Genomic DNA, 13,223 nt, shown 5'->3' with positions numbered 1-13,223 from the left:
AGAACCAGTAAAAGGCCCACATTGCCTCCTTTGTGGAAGGCCCTCAGTATTAGAGTAGCCAGTGATCTTTCCCGAAATCCCAGCTCCTGTGACCTGCTGGCCAATCAGAAGCCAACAGTTTTGCATGGGAGGCAGCACAATGGAGAAAGCAGTGGTAACTGCCAGCAATGTACCCACTAGATTCCCAAAATCGGACAGTGACCCAGGCAACAGATGAGTGAATGTGTGATGGGATTGGAGTTATGGGGAAGGACTGACTGGCTGGTTAGCCAGTGGTATAATAAGAAAAGGCTGTTGGTGGCAATAGTGCCACCCCCACCCCCTGAGGGGCATCTCTCAATCAGGCATTGAGTACTTAACAACCCAACAATGCAAAAGCTTGTTCTCCCAATTCCATAAGCAAACACAACCAAGGTTTTTGGGCTTTTGTTGCTCTCCATGTGATGGCTGTCCCAATTGTAACTGTTGAATAAGTGGCTACAGAATGAACTCCTTAAATGGGCATTAATCACGGAAGGACAACTATGAGTCTGGTCACCCCAGACTCAATTGGTGAAGAGACAGGAAGGCGATGGGATTTCTATCCAGCATTTTCTAGTCCAATCAAATGGTTTCCACCTCTAAATGTACCTCAGGGAGTGTAATAAATTCCAAGCCCTGTAATACTTTCTCACTTGTCAATTCCTCTATGTTGTAAGAAAAAGCCCATATATGTAATCTTTTATAATACATGTAATTCATTATGTAATTCATTACAATTCAGATGCTACATTTCAAAGTGTCAAAAGTATTAAAAAATAAAGACTGCTCCACCCTTTTGTGAACTTGCTAATTTCTTTTTTATTTACTTTTCTGTACTGCTTATTAAACCTCATCCATATGAAAATAAATATGATTGATGCTAAGTTATAGGAGAACAGTTTCCCTGATGAATACTAACACAGTCACTGACACTTATTAACATAAGCATGGGGCCTAATACTTGATTTAGAACATTATCTGAGTCCAGTAAGGAACTGGACATTTTTGAAATGTCCTTGGAGAGCAGGGCTGTGACGGCAATCGTTTTTCTGCTCTGTAGAATGTGATGATAGTTAATATTACAGTAGAGATTCTGACTTTGTGTGTGCTTGAGTTAAAATTTCCACCTTAGATCTGAGAAAGACAGTTCAATGAATACAACAGATGAATAAAGTGGTGGACACTGTTGATGGATATATTTCTTTCATAATAATTGACCTTCAAGTGCAAGTTATTTTGTTAAGGTGTCCATTTTCCCTCGAGATAAAACGCTTCTATTTACTTAATTAGCATTATAGGAAGTAAAAATTTATTAATATAATGATTCCACTGCTAGTAATTTAAATACTACATTGCCTTGTCTTCTATTTTCATTGTGACTAGGCTAGACAATTTAACAATTTGCAGTATCATGTTCTCATTCAGCTTCAGCATAATGTTATAACATACGCTGCCCAGAGAGAAAGAGAGAGAGAGAGACAGAGAAAGAAAGAAAGAGAGAGAGCGTGAGAGAAGCATGCTTATGATGTTATCCATCACTTCACTCTCTATGGAAAGAGGCAAGAGCAGCTGGACTATACAATCTGTAAATAAATCAAAGTAAACTAAAGTGTAGTGCTTGTTTAGCTTGTTTCTGTTGTCTGAAGTAGTTTGAAGGTGCCATTTTGAAGAATATATTTGAATGTAAAATGTTATTTGTTTTTGGCACAACAGTACGAGCTGAATCTTTTTTAACTTATAGATTAAGGCATTTAGTTTGCCTTTGTCATTTGTGCGAAAACCTGACAGAATGAATTCCCCACACCCTGTAGGACCCATCAAATTTGATCAACTTTATTTCAATAAGGTGAAAATCTGGAGGGCTCTATAATGAGTGAGCAATCCATGCTCCCAAGTCACCATCCTGGGAATGTACTTGAATAATCTACATGAATCCATCTAGTTAATGAGTACTAATTGTAAACAATGTTTGATTCAATTATTTTTAAACTTAACAGTTTCAGAAATAATATTTTGATTCCAATTTCTTGCAGGAGAAGTTGACTGCAGAGTGTGTCTTCCGGGAACAGTTTGAGGAAAACTGGTACAATACCTATTCATCAAATGTATATAAGCATGCGGACACTGGAAGACGGTACTTTGTCGCATTAAACAAAGATGGAACCCCAAGGGAAGGGACTAGGACTAAAAGGCACCAAAAATTCACACATTTTTTACCGAGACCAGTGGACCCTGACAAAGTACCTGAATTATACAAGGATGTGTTAAGCCAAAGTTGATGAAGACAATCCTTAAGTTTGGACCACTGAAAAGCAACCACTATATTGGTTCATGTGGTGGGTTCTAAATGATTAGCTGTGCCATCACATCAGCTCTACTGTTGCCAAACTTTGTCGCATGCATTGTGTATGGAGGCTTGGATGGGACACGCTGATTTTGTTCTGCACTTACAGTTTGCCCTCCCAGAGGTGAGCCTGTGCCCACTTGCTTGGTTGAAAAAAAAAATAAATGTGTAAGAGGGAGGAATGTAATGAAATGCCGAGGAGAAAGCTGGCCTGATGCATGCTCCAAGATGGGACACGCTTTAAATTTTTTTGATCAGTTCTATTTCGTTATGTATCAGCATAGCTGCCATACTTTGATTCATCAGGATACTGGCTGGTGACATGCTCAAGCCCACGCTGCATTTATAATGGCATGGAGGACGCAATCGTACTTTAAAAATGATTTAAAAAAAGACAATTCATCTACCAGATCAATGGTACTACCCCATAGGGCTTTAAGCAAAGACCTCTTAGTAAAAAAAAACAGAAAAGTTAAATTTATTTATAGAAATTCCAAAGGCAACATTATATTTATTTTATATATTTATTTATTATATAGAGTTTATTTTTAATGAAATATGTACAGGCCAGATAGGCATTTCGGAAGCTTTAGGCTTTGTAAGTGTAAAAATGCCAGTGGCCACTATGAACCTGTGGTAAGTTCATGTGAGTTAATGTAAAGGTGCATGGATATAAAAGGATTCCAGTAACCCCTCTGTTCTGAAAGTGACAATCTCTTTTGTGCCCAAATTATTGTAACACTATGAACACCACTCATTATATTGAGTATCACTCTTTTGACTGCTTGTTTTATGGCTTTCTTCCTCTTCTCCACCCTTCACCCTCGTGGATTAAAGATAAAGTTGGGTCTTCGGAAATGACCTTGTCTCTTTCATATCCAGTTCTATCAAATGCAGTTTTACAGTTCTATGTTAATACTGGGTATCTGGCTTATTCTGCATCTCAAAAATAAGACATCCTTAACTGTTGCTGTTGTATAATTTATTACTAAAAGACTGCAATTTTACAATGGATTTTGGTAGTAAAATATCTGGACCTGTATTCATGGTAAAGTGTTATCAGGATCAGCGTACCTTTTAGGTATTACAGTTGCTAGGAAATTGGGAACCTCTGAAAAATGTTGAGTAATGGACATGACATTTTTAAAAATCCTATTACATAATAATTATTACAATATAATTCTTAACATAGTTATATTGAAAAATGTTTTCTTTTGGACTGAGAAGTGTGTGAATTTTCCATAGCCTTAGAGGGAATGCTGAAGATTCTTGTGGTATTTTAGGTCTCTGTATTTAACAGCCTTTCTGAATATTGGCTCTGAACAACTGCAACTCTATGGTGCATTAGTTTGAATTCTTCAAGCAACCATTTCTACTGTAGTCACTGGGTAAAAGTAACATTAAGGCAGTCACATTTTCAGTGACATCTGAAAGGACTTGCTAGATTCATGGTGCCCTTGTCCATTTGCCTGTGTTCAAACTAAGGTTGATATTGCCCTTTACCTGCAGGGATGAAAATTGATAGAAAGCTAACATGTCATCCATAATAACTTGGCATTCAATCATACGTTCAAGTGGCAGGAACTTACAATGAAAACTGTACCATTGAAAATATTAGTTCCCAAAACCTGAGCAGAGCATAGGCACACAAACTGCAGTCCTGATTTTATTTTAAATCAATATTGTCAACCAAACTTACAATCCAGGCAATGAAAAGTTTAAAGAACTTTGGAAATTTGTCTAGAAAAAGCAGCTAGGTTCCTGTTGTAATTGCCATGCATCCTACTGCTGTGACTGCTTGTAGTTCTTTCAAATGTTTATTAATCATAAGGCACTTCAGGAGCATTCATCAGGAGCACAGATAGGAAAGATAATAGTGAGCATTGTAGACAGTTCATGAACTTAACCGTTCCAGATGAAACCCATGACTTAAATGTTGATCTGCCAAATGTCTTGTTTTGGGTCACAGTCACTATCTCATTGATATTCCACTGGAACAATAGTTTGCATTTATATAGTGCCTTTAACATAGTAAGATATCCCCAGGTACTGAGCAGGATCATTATCAAACCAAATTGGTGCTGATGACAGAGGAAGGTGTTTGGGCAGGTGACCGGTAACTAAGGTAAAGCATCCATTTTAAGGAGCATCTTCAAGAAAGACGTGAGTGGGAGAGGTGAAGAAGATTAGGGAGGGAGTTCCAGAATTTGAGTTTTTGGCAGAGAACAGAGATCAAGGTGACATATTATGTCAGGTGCCATTGTGGCATATTATACTGATTTTTATTTTTCATGTTTATTTTGCTTTACATTTGTCTAGACACTGTTGAAAATGATGTGCTTTCTTTCTGCAAGCATCCCATTTTGTTGATACGTTGTCCATGAAACCTTAGGGAAGTTCTGTCTTGGGTCCTGATTATGTCAACGATATCATCCTCACCTGTAGGGATGTGGTTATTGCATTTGGTAATAAAGGCCAGGTTCCTTCATGTGCCCATCCTTAGTCGCTGGCAATATCCAAAGGTCACATGCATTCCAATTTTTTTTTGGCCATTCCCTTTAAAAATAGTAAAAGCAGGCAAATCATACATCCAGCTGCCCGTCAACCTTTGATGAGCTGTCTGGCTCTCATGCACTGTACTGTATATTTCAGGTTTAATGGAAACAATTGAGGCAATTATCATAAGGGGCTTTGACTTAATTCAGCCCCTTGAAGGCAGTATAGTAAATATATGTGGAACACCCTGAGATACCAGGCTGTGCTGATTAGTGGGAATTTCACTGAGGAATTATAATGTTCTTTTACCTTTGGGGCTAAAGTAGTGATACAAGCTTGATGGACTAAGAGTTGTAAAGGTAATAGTGATGTATAACAAATATATTTTATTCTGATCTTTGTCAATGTATCTGCCATATCTAAACATTCATTATATAATGTGCCATGGTTGATTTCCTGAAATGTGATTGGCTGGTAGGTGTGTATTATTGCATAACAGAGCACACCTAATTAAATATGTAATTTAATTAATAAATTAATATTGGACGATCAAGTATCATATCAGAGTAATGAAAATCTTTAAGTATTTAGGGGAGGCTGAATTATTTCAGATGACTTGTTTAGCTTGCCATAAACCGTGCTTTCCAATACATTTGACTGCATTATGGGTGTTTAAAAAAATACTAGACTTGAGCTCAAGTTCAGTTTTTATCTTCCTGTTTCCAACTGTATACAAACTACCTGTTTTCACATATTCTATAGGAAAAACAATCAAATATCTTGCATCATGTGACTCTTTTGTGATATGTTTTAATGTGTTGCCCGAGCGTGGCTGACAAAGTAGGATTAGAAAAAGAGCTACAGACTTCCCCTTCACAATCAGTATTGTGCATCAAGTAGTACATCAACTGAGAACCTCAATTGACCAAAGTAAATGGATGGAGCCACAGAGACTTAGCAACATTTCATCTCTGATTAGCAGGAAAGCTTGCCACAGCTTTTGTTAATGGGTTAGACTTAGTTACAACTGGGCTATGCTGCAATGTTCCTTTTCAGCGCTGAGACCCTATAATTTTAAAGGCTCACTTTAAATGGTTTGGTCAAATGGTGTTGAGGTGAATGCAGGAAACATTAAACTCCTTTTCAGAATCTCATTGTGACATTCAAACTCTAGTTTTAAATTTTGATCGGTTTACCAGAAAGTTCATCATTGTTTGACTTATTGTTCCTTTCTTCCCTTGGAAAAAACTTACTGTACTGCTTGGTGCCATTCCTTCACGTCTGCTTACCAAACATGGATCCAAGTTGTGGCTAGGAACTTGCCATGTAGAAAACCACAGATTTTCTTCCTGACACGCAGTGGCAATAGCACACTGGTGCACAAATATATTAAGTCACTGGAATGTTTACTTTTCATAATCATTATTTTAAAATCTCACCATTTATTTTCTTGAATTCTTAAATTTATGAACCATAAACACTTTTTGCCATGACCTCTCTCCACCAGAGGAAAAATGGAACAGATAGTATTTCCCACAAAGGCCATGAAATTAGTAGGAATCAGCCTAGCAAGAACCACATGTTTATTCTTAAGCTGGACAAACGTTCCAAGGTGCTTCACAAAGGCATAATAATAAAAAAATGATTGCTGAAGTGGGAGATATTGGGGTCGGGTGATGGGAATGGCAGTAAAGCCTAGTCAAAGACATGCGCTTTATGGAATATCTTAACAGTAGAAAGAGAACAGAGAGAAGGTGGCAGTAGTCAAAGGAGGAGCAAGAGTATTCAGCAGAATGGCTACCAATATTATAAAATTGGAAAAAAATGTACAAACGTGAGATGATTCAAGAGAGGTTATTGATAACATAGATAGGGAGGTGCTGAAGTGCTGGTATATGTAGAGTAGCTTTTATTTGTCATTTCTACGATATACAACTGATACGGTAAAAACGAGGCAGGGTTCCTCCAGGACCAAGGTGCCACATGGGCAGCACAAACTACACGATCATAAAGTGCATTAAACTACACAACATAAAGTGCATAAGAAGTGCAAAACACACAAGTTACAATGTAATGGAAGACTGTAACAATAAGACTGATGATTTTCACTTATTATAGTAGTTAGAATATAGAAACAGGAGTTGACTATTCAACCCATTAAACTTGCTCTGTCTTTCAATTCAATCATGGCTACCTTTCACTTCAATGTCACCTTTCTGCACCATCTCCATATGCTTTGATCACTGAATCACAGAATTGCTGCATAGCCCATTCAGCCCATTGTGAGTGCACTGGCTCTTTGAATGAGCATCGTGACAGTGCCATTCTCCTGCCCTTCACTGTAACCCTGCACATTCTTTCCATTTATGTAATCACTCAAAGTCCTCTTGAATGCTTTGGTTAAGCTAATCAATACACTCCTAGCTAGAGCACTCCTGATACTTTTTGCCTGTCTACTCTATCCAGACCTCTCAAGACTTTGAAGCTTCAATTAAATCTCCTTCAAGCTTTTTTTTTCTTCCAGTTCCTAACTCAACTTCCAAAGGAGAACATTCCCAACTTCTCTAAACTATCTACATAACATGAGTTTCTCATCCTTGGGAATCATTCTTGTAATCTCTCCTGTACTGCATCCATGACGTTAACGACCTTCCTAAAGAGTAGCACCCAGAACTATATACAATATCCCATCTGAGGTTTAACTAGTGTCTAATACTGGTTCAGTAGAATGTCCCTATTCTACTTTATTAACTACGCTATTTACCTTCCTATATCTTTAATGACTTACCACATATACACTCAGGTCTCTCAGCTCCTGTACACCCTTTACAGTAGCCCCTTATATTTTGTACTGTCTCGTCATGTTCTTTCTCTCGTCACCTCACACCCCTCTGCATTGAGCTTCATTTATCACTTATCTGCAACTCCACCTTTTGAAATTCTACACCACCTTCCTCACAGTTTACAATTCTCTCAAGTTTTGTATCATCTGTGAACTTTGAAATTGTCCTTTACACTCCAAGATCTAGATCACAAACATAAATCAGGATAAGCAAGGTTCCCTGTATACACCCCTCTGGAATTCCCCCACAAACACTCTGTCAGCCTGAAAAATACCCATTAACCAATACTGTCTGACTCTTATCTCTCAGCCAATGTTTTTCCATATTGCCATTGATCCTTTTATTCCACATGCTATAACATTTCTCACAAATCTGATGTGTGGCATGGTATTGGACATCTTTTGGAAGTCCATGTACTCCACATCAATAGCATTACCATAATCAATCCTCTCTTTCATTTTTTAAAATAACTCCAGCAAATTAGTTAAACATGACTTTCCCTTAAGAAGTCCATGCTGGTTCCCCAAATTTGTCCACATTCACCCATGTGACTATTAATTCTCTTCAGAATGATTGTTTCTAGATGTTTCCTTACTACTGAAATAAAAATTAACTGGCTTGTAATTTCTGGGTTTATTCTTACAGCATTTTTTGAGCGTGGGCCTAATGTTTATAATTCTCCAGTCCTTTGACACTACCCTGAATCCAGGGAAGACTGAAAGATTATGACCAACGTATCTCTATTATCCATTTTCACTTCCTTCAGTATCTTTGGAGGCATCTTATTGGGCCCTTATCAACTCCACCTACCAACAGCTTGTCCAATATCTCATCTTTATCAGTTTTAAAACTCCTACTGACTGAGTTTCCCCTCCTGCCACCACGGCCTGTTTTAAATCTGCTTTCTTGGTAAAAACAGATGAAGAGTATTTATTTAGTATTTCAGCTGTGCCCTGGCTCTATGTATAAATCTCCTTTGGCTCTTAATTGCCTATACTTTTACCACCTTTTTACTAGTTATGTGCCTATAGAAGACTTTAAAATTTACATTTATGATAGCTATCAGTCTGTTTTCGTAACCCGTCTATGTTTCTTATTTGTTTTCTAAACTTCATTCTGACCATTTTGTAATTAGCTTCATTCTCAGTTGCATTCTCATTTGTCATAAGAACTCTACTTTTCCTTTATCTTAATTTTTATCTCCTTTTTCATCCAGAGACCTCTGTATTTTGAGTTCTGACTGGAACATGTTCAATAATTGAGCTTCCACAATCCCCTGAGGTAAAGAATTCTAAAGATTCACCACCTTCTAAATGAAGAAAATCCTCCTCAGCTCAGTTTTAAATGGCCTCCCCCTTTATTCTGAGGTTATGTCCTGCATGGTTCTAGTCTCACCAGCCAGGGGAAATAACTGCTTCCACCATGTCACACCCTGTAAGATTTTATAAGTTTCAATGAAATCACATCTCACTCTTTGAGTCTCGAGGAGTACTGATCCAGTTTCCTGAATCTTTCCGCCTAAATCAATCTCCTCATCCAAGGATAAGTCTGGTGAACCGCTGTTGCATTTTCTTATTCGATAAGTAGATCCTTACTTAGATAAGGAGACCAAAACCTTACACAATACTCCAATGTAGCTTCACCAATGCTGTATAACACTGCAGTAAGAGACCTTCTGTACAGAAATCACCTTGACATGAATGCTAACCTACCACTTATCTTCTGTGGCACAGTATTTGTGCCACAGTGATTCTGGACTTGAACATTCAGGTTCAAAATCTCACCTGCCCTGCTTGCATGTCATAACATATCTGAACAGAATGGTTAAAAACATTTTAAGTTGTTTTGCAATGCAGTAGTAGTGTTTGGCTGGTGTTCCAGCCCTACCTTTGGGCTGGAAGATCATTGTTTAAGTCCCACCTGCCCTGGAGGTATGTCATAGCATGCCTGAACAGGTTACTGTTATTTTACCATTTGTCTTCTTAATAGCTTGCTGTGGCTGCATGTTAGCTGTATATGACTCATAGACAAGGACACCCTTTGGACAGCTGCACTTCCCAACGTCTCACCATTAAAGAAATAATCTGCCTTTTTGCTTTTTTTCTACCAAAGTTAAAAACTTCATACGTATTTGCATGATATTCTATCTGCCACATTCTAATCTATTCACTAAGTCTGTCCAAGTCCTCTTGAAGCCTCCTGGATCCTGCTCACAAATTACATTCCCAAAAAATTTACATAGATTGTGAACAGTTGTGGATTGAGCATTGGTATCACATTAGTGACAGTCTGCCACCTGAGAATGATCCACTTATTCTCACTCCCTGCCTACTGTCTATTTCCCTTACATAAATTCACATTTATTCTGCCCAATTTTACCATTCCTTCTCCAACTGTCCACTGTTACATCCTTTATAATAGGCTCGAACATTTTCTCTATTACTGATATCAAACTAAAATGTTTGCAGTTCTTCAAACTCCCACACCCTCTCTTAAATTAGGTTTCATTATATTTGCTAATTTCCAGTTTTTAGGAACATTTCCAAAATTCATACAATTTTGAAAGATAACCATCAATGTATTTTATTTTGTAATGGCCACCTATTTCGACATTCTGAAATGTCTGCCTGTTGGTTCAAGGAAGTTATCAACCTTTAATTCAGTTAACTTTTCAAGTGCTGTCTCTTTACCAATATTAATTTCTTTTAGTTTCTCATTTTCACAAGTTTGTATTTCTGGGATAATTTCTGTATTTTCTTCTATGGAGACTGATGCATAGTGTCTAGTTTCACTTTCCCTGTTTTCCATTATAAATTCTCTTGCGAACATGCAGCCTGTTGATTGGAAAGTTAGCTGGTGATAAGCTATATTAGGAAACTATCCTAAGTCAAATCAACGTGTTAATGTGGACTGATTTTGTTCTTATTGCCGGTTTCTTGGGTTTTGTTTTGAAGGTGGCAATTCAGGCTTGGGGCATGTTTTCAATGTTTTTTCATGGGCCCCAACCTTGTTCAAGTACTTTGTATCTGTGGGCATTCTCCAAACATAGGTTATTTAACATTTGAAAGAGACAGCTGGAAATACACAGCAGGTCAGGCAACATCTGGAGACAGTTAATATTTCAGGTTTGTGTCCTATTCCCAGAACTTTTTATGGAACTTGATATATGGAAGCCTAAATGCAGAGGAAATATTAAAAACTGAAAGTGCTGAAAAAATTTAGTAATGTTTGTGCAAAGAGAAACTCATGATCTTCATGACAGACAGGGCAGACTCGATGGGCTGAATGACCTACTCCTTTTGCTATACCTTGTGAAACAGAAGGGAAGGTCAAGAGAAGGTTAGAGGGCGAACGAGATTAACACCATCACCTTCCTCCACCTGACTGAGCTTGTTCTCTCATGTGACAATTTCTCCTTTAACTTGTCCCATTTCCTCTAGGAAAAGGATGTGGCTATAAATAACCTCAATGGTCCTAGTTATGCCTGCCTTTTTATGGGTTAGTGTAACATTCCTTGTTCCAATTCTACTCCAAGCCCCTTTCCAATATTTTGACTGTATTGGTGCTGCTGCCTGCTCTTGCCCAGATCATGAAAAAATAATTAAATTTGTTTTCAATTTCCATCCTTCCCTTGGTCCATCACCAATTCTTTCCTTTCCTTGACTTCTCTATCTCCATTTCAAATTCGCCAACTTCCCTCGTTAACTTGTCACCCTGACCATAGACCATAAGACTGTAGGAAATAGGAACAGGTGTAGGCTATTTGGCCCCTTGAGCCAGGTCTGCCATTCAGTAGGTTCATGGCTGATTTGACATTCCTCACATCCACTTACGTTCATAATCCTTGATTCCCATTGGTGAAAGATCTATCCATTTCAACCTAAATCCTGCTTCCAGTTAGGTATCCATTCCATTCTCTTAGTTTCTTTGGCTCTGTCATATCTGTTCTGATTATATTAACTTCCACAATGGTTCTTCTGACATGCTTCCAGATTTGCTCAAGTTCCCCTTGTCCTTCCCACTGTGGTGGGCAAGCTCCTCAACTGTGTCTGATCTATTTTGAGCACATCTTCCCTGATGTCTTTACCTCCCTCCAACAACAGCAATACAGTCCCTTTATCCTCACTTGGTTGGATGTTGGTTTGCAATATGAAGTGACACTAACAACGCGGGTTCAATTCCCTCACTGGCTGAGGTTGGCCTGGATGTCCTGCCTTCTCAGCCTCACCTCTTGCCTGAAGTGTGGCAAGCTTCAGGTTAAACTCACCAAGAGTTACCTCTGTAATGAGAGTACAGTCTTATCATCCTCTGGGACTATGGTGATTTTATCTGAATGCTGCTCACAATAGAATCTCTGCTACACTTTGGAGGCTAAACACAGACTGTGAGATTGCTTTTTAGGACACTTTGGCTCAATTTGCAAGAATGACCCTGATTTTTCTGTCACTTGTCGTTTAAATACTCCATCTTGCTCTCTCGCTCACAATTCTGTCCATGGCGTGCTGCAATGCTCCAGTGAAACTCAATGCAAGCTACAGGAATAGTTCCTTATTTTTCACTTAAGCACTTTACAGCCTTCTGGACTCAACATTGAGTTTAACAACTTCAGATCATGAACTCACTGCCGTTTTGTTTCTCCTGCTTTTCCCCATAGACTGGTTTTCTTGTGCTTTGCTTTCACTAGAGCTAGGAGAAAGTGAGGACTGCAGATGCTGGAGATCAGAGCTGGAAATGTGTTGCTGGAAAAGCGCAGCAGGTCAGGCAGCATCCAAGGAGCAGGAGAATCGACGTTTTGGGCATGAGCCCTTCTTCAGGAATGAGGAAAGTGTGCCAAGCAGGCTAAGATAAAAGGTAGGGAGGAGGGACTTGGGGGAGGGGCATTGGAAATGTGATAGGTGGAAGGAGGTTAAGGTGAGGGTGATAAGGTGAGGGTGATAGGCTGGAGTGGAGGTGGGGGTGGAGAGGTCAGGAAGAAGATTGCAGGTTAGGAAGGTGGTGCTGAGTTCGAGGGTTGGGACTGAGACAAGGTGGGGGAGGGGAAATGAGGAAACTGGAGAAATCTGAGTTCATCCCTTGTGGTTGGAGGGTTCCTCGGCGGAAGATGAGGCGCTCTTCCTCCAGCCGCCATGTTGCTATGGTCTGGCAATGGAGGAGTCCAAGGACCTGCATGTCCTTGGTGGAGTGGGAAGGGGAGTTGAAGTGTTGAGCCACAGGGTGGTTGGGTTGGTTGGTCCGAGTGTGCCAGAGGTGTTCTCTGAAACGTTCCGCAAGTAGGTGGCCTGTCTCCCCAATATAGAGGAGGCCACATCGTGTGCTGCGGATGCAGTAAAATATGTGTGTGGAGGTGCAGGTGAATTTGTGGTGGATATGGAAGGATCACTTGGGGCCTTGGAGGGAAGTAAGGGGGGAGGTGTGGGCGCAAGTTTTGCATTTCTTGCGGTTGCAGGGGAAGGTGCCGGGAGTGGAGGTTGGGTTGGTGGGGGGTGTGGACCTGACGAGGGAGTCATGGAGGGAGTGGT

The 13,223-nt window shown here is 39.3% G+C and overlaps 1 protein-coding gene across 5 annotated transcripts in view; it reads left to right on the top strand.

The window, feature by feature from the left end:
• The window catches only part of LOC140481346 (fibroblast growth factor 9), a 65,750-nt gene extending 60,348 nt beyond the window's left edge, over positions 1-5,402 (top strand). For all 5 annotated transcript variants that reach the window (XM_072577387.1, XM_072577383.1, XM_072577386.1 and 2 more), the window contains exon 4: positions 2,055-5,402. In XM_072577387.1, coding sequence (XP_072433488.1) covers positions 2,055-2,300 — 246 coding nt within the window. In that variant the 3' untranslated portion in view covers positions 2,301-5,402. The remainder of the gene's footprint in view (positions 1-2,054) is intronic.
• Positions 5,403-13,223: the final 7,821 nt, after the last annotated feature.

Source organism: Chiloscyllium punctatum, chromosome 9, assembly GCF_047496795.1.
Source record: "Chiloscyllium punctatum isolate Juve2018m chromosome 9, sChiPun1.3, whole genome shotgun sequence".
NCBI lineage: Eukaryota > Metazoa > Chordata > Chondrichthyes > Orectolobiformes > Hemiscylliidae > Chiloscyllium > Chiloscyllium punctatum.
This window is presented reverse-complemented; position numbering and strand designations above follow the sequence as displayed.